Source organism: Cupressus sempervirens, chromosome 1 (genome assembly GCF_028749045.1).
Source record: "Cupressus sempervirens isolate cs-2001-9-10 chromosome 1, ASM2874904v1, whole genome shotgun sequence".
In the NCBI taxonomy this organism is placed as follows: Eukaryota; Viridiplantae; Streptophyta; class Pinopsida; order Cupressales; family Cupressaceae; genus Cupressus; species Cupressus sempervirens.
In genome coordinates, this window is record NC_143118.1 from 649,111,136 (window position 1) to 649,127,587 (window position 16,452).

A 16,452-nucleotide genomic window follows, 5' to 3' on the forward strand; every position below is an offset into this window, starting at 1 on the left:
TTATTAATTAAACTTAAATGTGATTCAACATCATGAGACCCTTAATAATTGTAATTTGTTTTATGGTATGTGTTTATGTGAATGTTAATTGCTTCCGCTATGTTATAACTATTTTTGTTAAGTTATTATCTTCAACTTAAGAAAAAAAAAAGTTTGTCAAATTTCGTAAAACTTTAGGTTAACTTCTTTTGAGTCACATGGCGGGGCATTACAAAACCCCTACAATTGAATTCCATTATGGTGATCTCAAGCTAGGTTCCATTGAGCAGAATTTTTTACTTTCAACATCTTCCAGTGCCAATTCAATGGCCTCTTTGGCTAGTCTCCCAATTGTGGAATTATAAGCCACTAGAGCACCCACATTCACAATTGGAGGTCTATCTCCATATTGTGCCAATCAAAAGCATATTTAAAAAGAAAATAAACATAATTTACAAGCTATTAGGAGTAATCCAAATACAAAATGCTTGTAAATTCGTTGAAGTTAATTGCGAACACTTATTTTTTGAATATTAAAAGCATTAAGAAAATGGGTTAGTGGACCTTGCCAATTTTGAGAGGTTGAACAAAAAGCTCATATTCTCTTAAGGAAGAAGCAAATGCGAATTTAATAAAAGATAGATTTATCTTTGTCCAAAAATTTTCAACACATTTTTACTACTTCTATATCTCTATTTTTCTTCTTCAAACTTATATCTTAAACAAGCTAAATTTAAAGATGGTTCCAAAAATGACGAATTGTGCTTAGAAGGCAGGCACCAAGAACCCTTACACAAAAGCCAGTGGGGATAAAAATGACTGCTTCTGAATTTTGGAAAAAGAGGGGTAAAAACTTATTAAGACAGAAAGAAATACAACAAGGAGCTCGATCCTGAGCAACAAGATCATCAAATTCTCGCACCATCTCAGAGGAAAGTTGCCTCCAATCCATAATATTCCAACCCGAATCATGACTAGAAGCCCATTTGGCTAAACAATCAGCAGCTCTGTTCCATTCATGAGGAATATACATGAACCTAATGAATTGAAAAGAGGTAGAGAAGAGAATAATCTGATTAACATAGTGGCCAGCTGCCAACTAACATCCTCAAGCTCCTGCGAAGAAAGCAAGTTCACCACCACCTGGGAATTAGACTCACAGATAATCTTACTCCATCCCCGCAAGCAACACTATTCGACATCATATAAAATAGCCTGAGCTTCCATGAGATTGTTAGTGAAATCACCCTTATGAACTGAGAAAAAGAATTTAACATCACCAGAACTACAACGAGCCACTCCCCCAATACTAGCAGGGCCTGGATTCCCCCGGGAAGAACCATCAGTGTTAATTTTCAGAACTTATTACAAAGAAAAGGTTGAGATTTCCTATGAAGTGAAAACAACTGGAGGAAATTGGGATCTCCCACAGAAACCTCAAATTGGAATTGCTCTGTAGAAGTAATGTATCATGATCTAAAGAATGTGCACAATGCTAGAATTTAAAAAAATGTTTAATACACCCATAATTGATTGAACTGGGATAACTTTGGGCATACCTATTAGAGCCTGAATTGTTTAGTTTGGTTCACTCTATAAGACGACTAGACACTTTGTTGTTGTGAAGAACAAAGAAATATAGTCAAAAGGCTTTTCCTAAAAACAATTTTCTGCATAGCCTCTTAACATATGCCCAATCTTATAAGCTAGGCCAACAAGTTTTGATAGATATATATTTTTTTTAAACTTTGTTGAGGAAAATTTTTGCTGCACAATGAAGGAAGATCAATTTATAAATTAATCCCAAAAGCCAATAAGGAAGGAGCATATTTTCAAATACAAAAGAAGAAAAAGAAAATCATCATTACTTGAACTAAACTATTATCCATCCTCAGCAGGGATTATGTCATTCAGGCTATCTAATGGTTCATGAGTAGTTGGAAATTGTATGGTAGAAATGACCTCGTTGAACTATTCATCTGATCCAAAAGTCAAATTTTTTGTGGAAGTTATAATCTGACATTTTTTGAGATCCTATCATTTTTCCTAGCTGATTTTAAAAAATATTTAGGCTCATATTTTACCTTCGTTGTCTTCTAGTAGTTGCACGGTGACTTCCTTTACTTCTCTAAGCCTGTTTGGTAATGGGAAAACAAGTGGAATAGGCATATGTATATTCTTAAAATTTTGAATTCTCTGTTTGGATGCACCAAATTGGAATTGGAATACGAATAATATTAGAATACGTATTCCAATTTTTACCCAAAAGATAACCATTTGCTATTCCACCTAAATAGATGGAATTGGAATACATATTCCTATTCCATTTAAAAAAAATAAAATTAGAAAACATAAAATTTTGAGTCGGTGAATTCTGCATCAAATTCTGGGTGAACCAAACAAGAATAGGAATACGTAACCCCATTTTCTATTCAAGAATAAGTATTCCTATTCCCTTTTTTATATTCCCGTAGTCAAATGGGCCCTAAACTTCATCTTTCGAAGAGCTAATTTGATTGAACACTTGCAAAATCAGCCAAATTGGGATAAGTGTTTTTATGTGTATTTTAAACATACATTCAATGAGCGTCAAATTGATTGAATTTTTATTTTTCAAATATTTATCAGAATAATTGACCTATACAAATATGTATTGGTAATAGGAGAAAAAAATCACAAGCGAGTTATAAAAATATATACATTTCTATGTTGAATTGATTGCAACATGGCAAAAAATCAATTGATTGTAACATGACAAAAAACAATTGATATTAAGAAGATATTAAATTGATTCATTATGCAACATATTACACACAAATGAAAATATTATAAGAATGAAATGACTACTTTGAAACCAAATTTTGCAGCACATGGAAATCCTAGATGACTTTTGAAACCTTGGATGATACATCTCTTGTAGCCATTCTGAAACATCATGGCTACACCTGTTGCAGTAATTGAAGCCCTCTATTGTAGTAACTCATCTATAAACTGTTTTGGAACATTGTTTGCGTAAAACAAAATGAATCCCTTGACAACAATAAAGCTATAATCTAATTTGAATCAAGCAACTGAAAGAAAGTGAATCAGATCTATCTGTAAATTTGTCATTATCGACAATAAACTGAGCTGGATCATTTTTCAAAATGTCACATGCAGAAGCCAAGTTTAGGAAACATGGCTACCATGCATCATTCTCTTTCCCATGCATCATTCTCTATGACAGATGGCAATAACCCCTCAATTCATATTTCGTGTGAAATTTCTGATAGGAAAAATGAAAAAGATTAAGTCATCTACGGATAAAAAATCAGAAATATTCAATTCTGAATTTATGTTAAATAGAGAATATTGAATGAGGAGGAATTTAGTGGGCAATGTTTCAATGTATTCATGATTTACAAGACATGATTAATTGAAAAAATCACTTGAAAGCTTTAATAAGGATAAACCATCGTAATAGAATAAACAGAACAAAAAAGTATTATTAATCATACATGATGGAAGAGTGGAAAAGGTTGTGACTATAACGTCATAAATGGTGCCCAATCCATTACGCTCCAACATACTGCTATTATTTTTAAATTGAAGGTACGAATATTTCACAGTGCCTGCAAGTCTGAATGATAGACTTAGATATATCAATCAAACAATACTGAAATTAATTTTAAATTGATAATAGCTTAAAAATAAATGGATTCAGATATATGATGGTTAACCAAACCACTACAATAGCCGGAACAGTAAATGAGATCAATAAAGTTTGTATGTCATGGATTAGTTCCAGCAACTTTATCAATTTAGAACATATGGACCAGTCCCAACAGCTGTAGTGACCCTAGCTATAAAGGTCACTAAATCCCAACATTGTACTATGGCAATTCGTCAAATAGTTGGCAAACAGGCTCTGATGGCCTTCACTATAAGAGTTTAAAATGTAAGCCTCTTTCAAATACTTGCCATGAAACAGACTAATCTTATGCAACGAATAATAATATGGGCAAAAAATCAGTACTGATTCAGTTGCAAGAAAACTATAATATTAGCTATTCAATTTATGGATAATCAAGTGAAAATTACTAAGTCTGAAATCGCAACAGCATAGTCTTGGAATTAGAACTTGAAGATTGTTGCTTCTGAATTTGATTAACTTACTCACAACACCTATCTTCATATGCTGTGGGAATTTCTCTGCGGATTTATTTGGAAAAGCCCGATTATTACCGCCGTCTATTGAATCCGCCAATTGAAGAAATTATCACGCCCAGCCTTCAGTGATTCAATGCTTCCAAGTTCGGCAACTTCTCCCAGCCGATCACGTCCACTTATACCCGCGGCAGCTTCTCCTTGTTTTAGTGGCCGATGGTTATGGTTTTCCTCTGCTGTGATTTCGCAGATAAGCCCCGTGCCGACACTGTACCACCTGCCGCGGAAATGGCGATTGGTTAGCCTGATCCGCTGTTAATCAGCCCGCAACTGCTGTTGGATGCGGTTCCCGTGATAGTGGGTTTGAGATCACGCCGTCCCACACGATAATGTGTCGCTGCTAGAGAATTGGCGAATTTCGAGTGCAAGCTTGGGTTCAACAGATCGCAGTCTACCGAAGGATACTCGGGCTAATCAATCTGCTGGACATCGTATCCAAGCTAACCTTCTTACAGCGATGCATGTTATATGCTTGTCCGGTCCAGAGAAGATGGATGATTTCCGATCCTGATTATGGTGGGAAGTCCCTTGAGTGTGATTGCCTGCTAACACTTGGCCCAACAATGTTATCCCAGCTCAAGTTCCACCCTTAATCTCCGCACGGGTACAATACAGTTACCCGCAAACCTCAGACTTGCAATACCACGTGGGTCTCTTAATGTTGATTGGATTATGATGAGGGAGGTCGCAAAGAGAATACAAGATAGTCCTCAATTTATTCAATGACGTGTTTCAGCTTTGCATAGCAGAGCATCCACTCGGTGTGTAACATTCATAACAATACCAGGCTAGGAGAACTGATCTTGAATAAGACTCTTCGTACAATTTTTTTATTTGATATCAGTCTCAACAAACAGAAGTATTAAATCTGATGCCAAACAATATTATCCCAGCTCCTTTCCGAATTTCCTTCAATTCTTCAATAATTTGTGAGGATGATGGATTAATTCTACTTTCGTTGAGCCAACAATGAACGGTGATGCAAGAACCAAAAATTGGCCTTAAGCCACATATAATCGCCCTGATGAAATGACTGAATGTCACCTCCAATCTGCAATAATTCAGATGATATTTCACACCCTCAAAATTGCGTACCTATTGAGAGTTTTCGTTCTCAATGGCCAACTGAGACAATTGTAGAAACCCTAGGTTCCACAATGCACCTGTGATTGAATCACAACCTGAAAACAAAGAGAGATAATCAACTGCCTGATTCGAATGGAGCCCCGGGGTGCCTATTTATTCTTTTCCCTCCATCCTCTCCAAAGACTTCTAGAACTTTTTTGATCTTATCCCTCAAGTGACTTTATTAAATATTTTCCAAGTCACAATATTAAATACAAGGTCATCTTTTAATATTATTTATTTAATTAAAATAACTAATTAGTCGTCCTTGGACAACCATTAATTAAATTAATTAAATCGAACTGTCACCAAAATTTGGGGACATGACAGTCCGCCCTTCCTGAAATTGCTTGTCCCCAAGCAATGGCTGAGCCATGAACCAAACAGTCTTCCTGGATCCCAAATGTAGATCTGTGTATCATCCCAATCCTCACCATACTCCCGTGGAGAAATCATCAATATCAGTAACTGAGAAACTGTACTCAACATCCAAACAACTGACACTTCTGATGAAATCATCTGAAAACCAACTGTAGATGATGATAGAAGAAACCTTTCTGTAGATCTCAACCCAACTGAAACATCAACTCTATCATAACTCAAGCCCCTGTCAAAAAGACACCTGCACCCAACTGCATTGTAGATATGACAACAGCCATAGGTACCAGAATCATTGCCATCAACTCCAATCTCTGAAAAACTGCTCCGGGTGTGTCGATGCTGCAAGCTGAGTAACTTGCTACTACCAATTTTATTTTCAAAAGATGGTGCCAATCTATACCCTAGTGGATGGTAAGAAACTGGAGCCAATCTACATCTGCGTGAAATAAAATCTTCTATCTCTGTGTCAAAAGAAAAATGATGAGCGTACCCTACCGTATAATGCTGGTAAGAACCTCCAAACTCTGCTGCTGGCTCATCATCACTGAACTGGTAATCAATATATGGCTCCAATCTCTGACTCTGAGTGACTGTAGGCTGGATAGGATCCCGTGCATTCTGCTCAACAAACCCTTCCTCGAGATCCCTATGAGGTAGCATAGTAGAAAGGACCCCTATAATCTTCTCAACCAATCTGCAAATAACACTGGTATCATGGATGAGAACACCTTCTGTCACTTTATACGGGTCCAGATGAACACATGCACTATCCAACAAATACTCCATGAACGGTTTAGTGCAGTAAAAATTATATGAGGAAGCATTAACATACTCCCCTTTACACCACAACTGGTCCTCCTGTAAGGGTGGCATACTCAACTGTACCACACTATCAACTATCTGAGAAGAATCAATCTGGAAACTTGACTCTACCGGTATCCCAAATTCATTAGAACCAGCTACTACCGAATCCTGAATATATGTGTCGGCCTCAACAATATGCTCCTTAGTAGTAACTGCGGAAGTGTACTCACCATCATCCACCTCAGTAGTCAAACGAACTGGGTCTGGGGCTGGTTTTGACCGTAAATGCTCCAACTCCACGGTCACCTCCTTCAACTGAAACTGCGACTTCTGTAGATCTCGCTGTGTGTCCTCTAATGCCTCAGTAGTCGCTATGAGCTCTTGGGAAAGCTCACTCACCTCCTCTTCACGATCCAAGAGTGCCTCATATGCTGTACTTCCCCACTCAACCAAGTGATCACGGTCGGCTACCAATCGTAAATAATCCTGCTTCAAAATCCGAACAGCTTCACGCAAGGCATGAATCTTTGCCAAAGAAAAGTAACCACCGCTGGACTCATCTGTCATAGAAGAACCCCAACCAGTAACAGCTAACAACTGACGAGCAGTATCAAAATGCTCACAAGCGATAGCAATGTCTTGCTCACTAACTTTCAACTGGCTAACCACATGATGGCTCTGGTTGAACTGTCTTCTATAAACTCCCTCTGACACATTGACTGGAGGAATGTCTTCAAAAATACTGGTCTCTGGATTATTACCATCCATACTTTTCGAATCAACTTCAAAACTCATATCAATATCCAGAGTGTCAAAATATGGAGTCCTGCTATCAAGCTCTTCTGTACCTAAAGAAACTGTCAAAGAAGCTGTGTCTTCAAAACTGTTCACTTCATTCTCTCGGATGTCATCAGGGTCAAAACGATCCTGGGACTCATCTGTACATGCTTCCAAATATGAAAAACCTTCAACACCTTTCAGCAAGGATGGTCGACTGGAAATATGAACCAAACCCAACAACGGTGCATAAAAACTAATACCAACATCGGATGTTCTGCTGGCACAAGGGAAAATAACACCGTATATTCTGCTAATCAAATCCATGATAGTACTCAGACAATCATGGCTATCATAAAGTGTTAAAGATCTTCGGTTGACTGAATCCCAAATGCTGCTGAAACATTCCCGAATCCATATGCAAGAAACAACTGGTAACTCAAGCAAACTCCTTACCTGAGTAATGTGACCAATATCAATTAACTTCACATACCTGTCTGCCATTGTCCTTGTATCCTGGATGTGAATGCAAGACGAACTCGTATCATTATCAGCTACCATATATGATCCGTCTGCTGCAGGGAGCTGAATGTCAGGCATGTAAGATGAAACTAAGCCCAGCTCCATGCCATGCTCATTTCCATGCCTCTCCCAGTCCTGTAAAGCCAAAGTTGCTCGAGTGTCCTCAAGCTCACAAGAAAGCTTGACAATTTCCTCCTCCTTCCTCCTCAAGGCATCTGAATAGTCTTTGGCAAGGCTTAGAAGATGATCACGGTCTGATAGAAGATGTAAATAGCTCAACTTCGTCGTTCCCATTCCTTCACCAATTGCATGTAAGTCACAGCAAGAAGAATTTGCTTGAACTCCCTTATGTCTTCCTTGTAACTGAATCATCTGGATGTGCTCTTCTAACATCTCCCGCATCCTGTCATGATGAGATAAAGAAGCCACAATACTATCTTTGCTTACCTTCAGTTGGCTGGACCAATCATGTGAAGTACTGCCATTCTCATCCTCATGTGACGAAGCATCTAACTGAGCCTGGTATTCTTTCTCAGCAAAATCATGAATGCTTGATGTCTGCTCATTTTCACCAGGTATCTCATCACCATGCACAATGACATCTTCATCATCATCTGAACTCACCTTACTGTAATCATTGCTTGTCGGAAGAGTACATGAGACATCACCTTTGGAAAGCTCGTATTCAACTGTCTCAACTTGAGTGTCAGGTTGATAGTTACTATCCATCAGAGTAATGTCCTTCACCGCTTCTTCCTGTGACCGAACTGAAGCCTCTGACTGGTTGCACACTTGTTTCTCGAACTCCTCATTAAGGTTCCTCGTAACATCTCTCATTGTATCTGTCAACTCTTCGTGAGAAGATTTGCCAAAACGAAATCCAGTTGATTTACTCACCTTAGCTGGGACGGACAGCCTGTCAAGCATACGGTGGTGTTTAATCAACAGTTCAGACATGTTATGTTTGATTTTTCTGAGCTCATCTTGAATGTCTGAATAGTCCTCCTTTCCACATTTCCGACTCTGAATACTCTGTCTATTACTTGTCCGAGATTGTGTCCTTGGAGACTTTGTGCTGTACCTGTACATCTTGGTTGAAGTCGAGTGCTGATCACTCATGTAATTCGGTTCTCACCCCACAGGATGGCAAGAAAACCGCTCTGATACCACTGTAGTGACCCTAGCTATAAAGGTCACTAAATCCCAACATTGTACTATGGCAATTCGTCAAATAGTTGGCAAACAGGCTCTGATGGCCTTCACTATAAGAGTTTAAAATGTAAGCCTCTTTCAAATACTTGCCATGAAACAGACTAATCTTATGCAACGAATAATAATATGGGCAAAAAATCAGTAGTGATTCAGTTGCAAGAAAACTATAATATTAGCTATTCAATTTATGGATAATCAAGTGAAAATTACTAAGTCTGAAATCGCAACAGCATAGTCTTGGGATTAGAACTTGAAGATTGTTGCTTCTGAATTTGATTAACTTACTCACAACACCTATCTTCATATGCTGTGGGAATTTCTCTGCGGATTTATTTGGAAAAGCCCGATTATTACCGCCGTCTATTGAATCCGCCAATTGAAGAAATTATCACGCCCAGCCTTCAGTGATTCAATGCTTCCAAGTTCGGCAGCTTCTCCCAGCCGATCACGTCCACTTATACCCGCGGCAGCTTCTCCTTGTTTTAGTGGCCGATGGTTATGGTTTTCCTCCGCTGTGATTCCGCAGATAAGCCCCGTGCCGACACTATACCACCTGCCGCGGAAATGGCGATTGGTTAGCCTGATCCGCTGTTAATCAGCCCGCAACTGCTGTTGGACGCGGTTCCCGTGATAGTGGGTTTGAGATCACGCCGTCCCACACGATAATGTGTCGCTGCTAGAGAATTGGCGAATTTCGAGTGCAAGCTTGGGTTCAACAGATCGCAGTCTACCGAAGGATACTTGGGCTAATCAATCTGCTGGACATCGTATCCAAGCTAACCTTCTTACAGCGATGCATGTTATATGCTTGTCCGGTCCAGAGAAGATGGATGATTTCCGATCCTGATTATGGTGGGAAGTCCCTTGAGTGTGATTGCCTGCTAACACTTGGCCCAACAATGTTATCCCAGCTCGAGTTCCACCCTTAATCTCCGCACGGGTACAATACAGTTACCCGCAAACCTCAGACTTGCAATACCACGTGGGTCTCTTAATGTTGATTGGATTATGATGAGGGACGTCGCAAAGAGAATACAAGATAGTCCTCAATTAATTCAATGACGTGTTTCAGCTTTGCGTAGCAGAGCATCCACTCGGTGTGTAACATTCATAACAATACCAGGCTAGGAGAACTGATCTTGAATAAGACTCTTCGTACAATTTTTTTATTTGATATCAGTCTCAACAAACAGAAGTATTAAATCTGATGCCAAACAATATTATCCCAGCTCCTTTCCGAATTTCCTTCAATTCTTCAATAATTTGTGAGGATGATGGATTAATTCTACTTTCGTTGAGCCAACAATGAACGGTGATGCAAGAACCAAAAATTGGCCTTAAGCCACATATAATCGCCCTGATGAAATGACTGAATGTCACCTCCAATCTGCAATAATTCAGATGATATTTCACACCCTCAAAATTGCGTACCTATTGAGAGTTTTCGTTCTCAATGGCCAACTGAGACAATTGTAGAAACCCTAGGTTCCACAATGCACCTGTGATTGAATCACAACCTGAAAACAAAGAGAGATAATCAATTGCCTGATTCGAATGGAGCCCCGGGGTGCCTATTTATTCTTTTCCCTCCATCCTCTCCAGAGACTTCTAGAACTTTTTTGATCTTATCCCTCAAGTGACTTTATTAAATATTTTCCAAGTCACAATATTAAATACAAGGTCATCTTTTAATATTATTTATTTAATTAAAATAACTAATTAGTCGTCCTTGGACAACCATTGATTAAATTAATTAAATCGAACTGTCACCAAAATTTGGGGACATGACAACAGCATTTTACATTATTAGATTTTCTGAGAAAATATTCTTTCAAAACCTGTTTTAACTTAATCAAAAATATTCATTAAATATCATTTATATTTATCAAAATTCTGATCTCTTAACTTTCAGATCCCTTGGCTGATCTCTATGCACATCGAGCTCAAGAAGATCATACAGATGCACTTTTTAACATACTCCTTTACACCAATACTGAAGCTCTTTAAAATTGCTATGTCAAATAAATATTGAACAATTGAAGGGATAACGACCTTCTCTTTATTCCTATCAGAATCGCTAATCTAACTACAACTCGTGCTAATTTGACACAATCTAATTCAATACAAATAGATAAGCACAGAAAAATCGACTAAGCATAGGAGAAGGGAATACAAAGGAGTCAGTTATTCAATACTTGCCTGCATTTCCATGGTGTGATCAGATGAGATTAAAAAAATCACTCAGCTGATCACAAAATGGAAACAGAGGACAAGATTGAAAAAAATCACTTATCCATGTACATACCAAAGATTCAGGCAACCCTCATCCTAAAACTTGAGGGGTTTTAATCCTGAATTTAGGGTAAAGGAGTACAATTGCAATGAAAAACATGTAAATGGCTGCGATGACAATGGTAACAACCGTACCTTGGGAGATCGAACCCAATATCATCGCAACAAAATTCATGCAACTGTACGCAGTGAAAATGATACATAGCGCTACCACCATTTTCACTCTCCTCAAATTGATTGTGGGCATAACCATCTGAACCGCCATTACAAATAATGAGGTCATGAGGGATAAGGTGGCCGGTATCAGTACACCTTGACGAAGGCCTTCATCTCTGTTTTCCGAACTGCTTAAAACAGATGTGATGGCGGTATAATTGGCTGCAATAGTAACTCCTGAAATTATCAACGAAGTTTTACCATCTCTATACAAACTCTCCTCATCTACTGCTTCTTCTTCTATGCTGAATAGAGCACCAAGCAGAAGCTTTAATTTCCTTAAAATCCTCTGTTCTCTCACAGCACTAAGCAGAAGATTCAGCCTCTCTATCATCCCCTGTTTTCTCACATTTTGATTATTAATGTGATGAACTGGGATGCATACATCTTGCCCCGACTCTACATTAATCACACATTCCGCTTCAGCACTCATTTGAGTGTATACTACTCTTCCTACGTACTTCTACTTGTGGCTATCTGGTACAAAGTGAAACCCTAGGACGGACTCAGCTAAAAGACAATGTTCAGGCATTTGGCCGAGAAACTTGTAATTGGAGTGCATTTATAGTGAGGCGACGTATGTTTCTCAGCAACTTCAATCTTTTTAAAGTTTGTTGTTACGAGGCAGGAAATTTCCAAAGCACGCAGTGGTCTTCAAAGTGAAGAATAGTGACAAGCGCAGTTTCTAGGAAAATACAATTCTTGACATTGAAATGAAAATATTGGGTTCATTGTGTGGCGTAGCTTGTACGCAAATTCAAAAGAGAATCCGCGGGAAAGAGCATGGAAGCACGTTGGAGCCAAAAAGGACAATTTTTACTTGAGGCCGATAGGAAATGATAAATAGAATCTTGGTGGGCACACATGAAGGGATAAAGTGTTCCCTCCATTTCGCCGAAAGGGAAAAGAAATTGGCCGGTCGAATACCCAGTACCCACCAACAATTTTACCAACCCACTTGCCACACACTGGAAATTTCCTGGAAACAGAGATCTTTAAATCCATACAACTATAATAACCAGGTGAGATGGTTCAGGGGAGAAGTAATTGGGGGAGTCAAATTTGTTGTGGAAAATTTGGAGGACTATTGAGCAAATGGCCGAAGGAGAAATAGAGGGAAATGCCATAACAGCTGCCTTGATTATGAGCACATCTATCATACTCTCCACAACTGTTCTCGCAAATACCGATTTGCAGAAAGCAAATTTGATGATCTTGCAAGCATTTGTCATACTGGAAACGATGGCAGTGTATTCCTCAATGGGAGTGCTCTTGGTAGACTTGTTGACAGAAAGAAAAGGGCAGTATCGCTCAGTGGTGACGGTGTTGTCTCTTGGGTGCTGTTTAGCGGGTGCCACATTAGCTTGGTGTTTTCTCAATCTCTCTCTCTTCCCTTGCTCACATAACTTATCTGTCTTTGCAGGAAAGAAGTTTAAAGGAGTTTAAAATGTATCATATTGAGGGAATTGTTCTTGTTCTTGTTGCATATGCAGGACAAAAGGTTCAAGTAGGATAACATCGAGTATTGTATATCTAGCACACTGGATGTCCATTTGACTGTTTTAATAGATTGTTCGAGGCTAGTGTCTATGCAGTGCACATAACGCATCTGATTAAATAATTTATTAGATAAATTGAAAAACATAGCAATCGGATACATTTTGTCTGCTACATAGATTGGACTGTGACAATGGTTATGAACAAACAGTGGGCATTCACCAATGTTGGGGGTCCTCACCATTTAGGTTTTGTATAACGGTGCATTTTATTACTGAATACTAAATCCTGAGGAGCTTCTTTTGCTTCTATAGAATTTATACCATCCAATATTATATTTTAAATTAAAAAGCAATTAAATAAACATTGAAGTGGAGATGTTTCATGTTGATAGGAGGTTCTCTGTATTAATTTTTCCCCACTGGGATTTCATGTGAAACCTGTGATAAGAAGCCCCTTTTTATAACAGCAAAGTAAGAAACAGTATCAAAAACAGTTCACATATATTAATCATTAACATAAAAAATGTAAATATAATATTGTCATGTGAAAAAACAGAGCACAGACACAGATTTAAAGCTTTCCAAACAGAATTTTAATTGCAGCTTTTAAAAGTCATGCAGCTGGGATGAATTACAGACACGTGTTTTTATAAAACCTATGCTACAGTGTAACTTATAAAAACTAAAAGAAAAGAAGTGCAGCACGCAGCAGCGGTCTCTGCCGTGATTTGGCCTCGGAAACAGAGACGGCACTGGCTAAATAGCCACGAAAATGCACCCGGCCGTTTATTTCCGTCAGTCTATTTCCGTCACGTCTCCAGTGGGGAGGACTGCTTTCGTTGGCAACAGCTATCCAGGCAGGAGGATCGACTGCCTGGATTGCCGAGTTCCTCAAACGCCGTGAGGATTCCTGCCACTCCCTGACCTCCACTGACAGTCCTTTTGAAAAAAATAAACACCCCACATAACGGATTGCTATGAATGCTCCTTTATTGGACATGGTGGGCCCTTGATCCAATTCCATTCCCTTTTGCGCTTACTTTGTCTTGCGCCCACGTGAAGAAGGAAGTGGGATAAGTTAGGTCGGTAGGATAAGGGGAAAGGTAGTGAGTTTGATTTGTTTAGTTTTTTTTTAATTTTTAATTTTTTGTTGGTTGTTTTAATTAAGTTAGATGTTAGAAATTTGTTAATTTTATTTTAAGTAATTTAATTAGTATGTTTTTAAATATTAGTAAATATAAAAAAAATTAGTTAAATAAAGTTTAGTTAGTTTTATTGTTTGTAATATATATGTTAGATTTTAGTTAATTTTAGATAGTAAGTTATTAAGGTTAAATTAAAACAGTTAAAGTTAGTTGATTTGACGCTAGAAGAAAAGTAAAGTAACTTGTGTTTTTATGTTTGAATACATGTATATGTATATGGTAAGAGATTAATTTTATTTATTTTTCATTATAGTATTCTTACTAAATATTCAATTGATTTAGTAGATAGTAAAGTGGAGTTATTAAATATACTTAATATAAGTCATAATACTATGACCTATTTTTCCTCCTACTAAGGTGGAGACAAATTCTATTATTGGGAACATTATTTCTATTTTCCCTCTCAAATAAGAGGAGGGGTAAATCTATTTAAAGGGAGAGTTGAAAGTAGAAAAGTATAAATAGTATTATTATTATTTTTGAATAAGCTTACTTATAAGTTAAATGAAGGTAAATATATTTCAATAATGAGATCTCTAAATTAAAAATATAAATAAACTTAACTAATTAATTTTGAATTTAATAAGGTATATTAGAATTAAATTCAATTGCTAATTATATTGAAGTGACTATAATTAAATTCAATAAATTAAATTATACTAAGCTTACTCATTTAGTTTAAATTTCTTGAATTGTGTTTTATCAAATTAAAAATAAACCTTTACTTATTTAATTTTTGACTATAGACTTGTTCTTTCCTTACTCTAGTAATTCAAATAGAGGGTTAAAACCATGTGAGATATTTATTCAAGTAAATATTAATAAGAAGGATTATACTAGTATAATGAATTAAGTGTAAAAGTATCTAATCAAACCTAATGTAACTTATGCTACTAATCAAATGTTCCTCAAACAATGGTTTCATGTCTTCCTAAACATGAAACTATGGTTTAATCAATCAACTTAATCAACCCGATAAAAGTGTTCCTATAGCACTACGACTTAGGGTTTTTAACATGTGCATTGTGTTGGAATATTGACTCTATATCTTTATGATGTGTATTCAAAACTCTCTTTAACCCTAGGTCATCCTTCCTTAACTTAATCAGTGTAGCATGTATCAACATAGTGGATTATTATTCTTTAAAAAAAAATGTTGGTGTGTTTTTGCCTTGAATTTTGGGCATGACATTGAGAAATGCCCTCAAATTCTATTCATGGAAATTTGATTCTTTTTGGGCTGTGGAAAATAAAGTTGTGTTACTGTGTATGAACGAAGTTTGATTTCATTTTTCTAAATATTTAAAATTTCAGATTTTTATCATAATAAATCCAATTGATATCTAATATCTAAATTTGGTAGGAAAATAATAATATATCTTATTAAAAAGTTAAAACATTTTAATCCATTTTCATGTTTGGGTATGTGTAGGATCATGGTCAACCAAACTATACCCTTAAGTGGCAATGAAAAATTAGAAAATCAGGCTTATGTCAACTTGACGTGCAATTTTCAATTTGTTATGAACTTTCTATAAAAGAAATTGATAGAAAAGAATCTCTAGGAAATTGAATTTAATTTCTAAAATACTAGGCCTTATCTAAAAAAAAAAAAAATAATTGGTCAAATTTTTTGATTTTAATGTAATAGTACAAAATGTTTAGGGAAAAAATAAGAAATAGACGTATGTCTAACCACCTAAATCAAAATCAAATGATAATACTTTTTAATAAGAATCAAGTATTTTTGAACTAGATTTAGATGCTACTCATCATCATACATTAGATTCGAAACGTATTTTACTAGTGTCGAGTTTCGTTGTTTGAATTTTTGCAAACCCTAGTTACTTGAAATCATGTCTAGCTATTCTTCAAGTGTTAGGAAGGAAGGAAAAGAAGTTTTCAATGTTCAATTAATAAGTAATTATGTTAGACAACCACCGTTCCAAGCTATTCCTGAGATAGCATATAAAGGAGACCTGTCTAGTGCATTATCAATGATACCACCGAAGATTTTGATGATTCAAGATGTTAGATGTTGTTATACTGGAAAGATAGGAGAAGTTGGAGATGTGGAGATTAGGGATGCATACAAAAGACTATGTGATAATGATGTTTTGAGGGATGAATATAAAATTGTTGAACAGAAAGGGCTAAATCATGCCCTAGATTTTTCTCAAGTTTTTAAGACAGAATGGATACACATTATCCTAAGACGAATACACGAAAATTAC

General features: G+C 36.9%; 1 protein-coding gene and 1 long non-coding RNA gene across 2 annotated transcripts; one reads left to right on the plus strand and one right to left on the minus strand.

The window, feature by feature from the left end:
- Positions 1–3,113: 3,113 nt before the first annotated feature.
- LOC149579572 (uncharacterized) lies at positions 3,114–4,854 on the minus strand. Its single transcript, XR_016358968.1, has 3 exons — positions 4,135–4,854; positions 3,477–3,598; positions 3,114–3,244 (listed from the first exon to the last, which is right to left on the minus strand). It is a non-coding gene; the product is annotated as an uncharacterized LOC149579572 (long non-coding RNA).
- A 7,696-nt stretch (positions 4,855–12,550) lies between these two features.
- LOC149579573 (uncharacterized) lies at positions 12,551–13,336 on the plus strand. Its single transcript, XM_089810880.1, has 2 exons — positions 12,551–12,881; positions 13,008–13,336. Exons 1-2 carry the CDS (start codon positions 12,610–12,612, stop codon positions 13,069–13,071), a joined length of 336 nt encoding a protein of 111 aa, XP_089667006.1. The 5' UTR covers positions 12,551–12,609; the 3' UTR covers positions 13,072–13,336.
- The last annotated feature ends 3,116 nt before the right edge of the window (positions 13,337–16,452 follow it).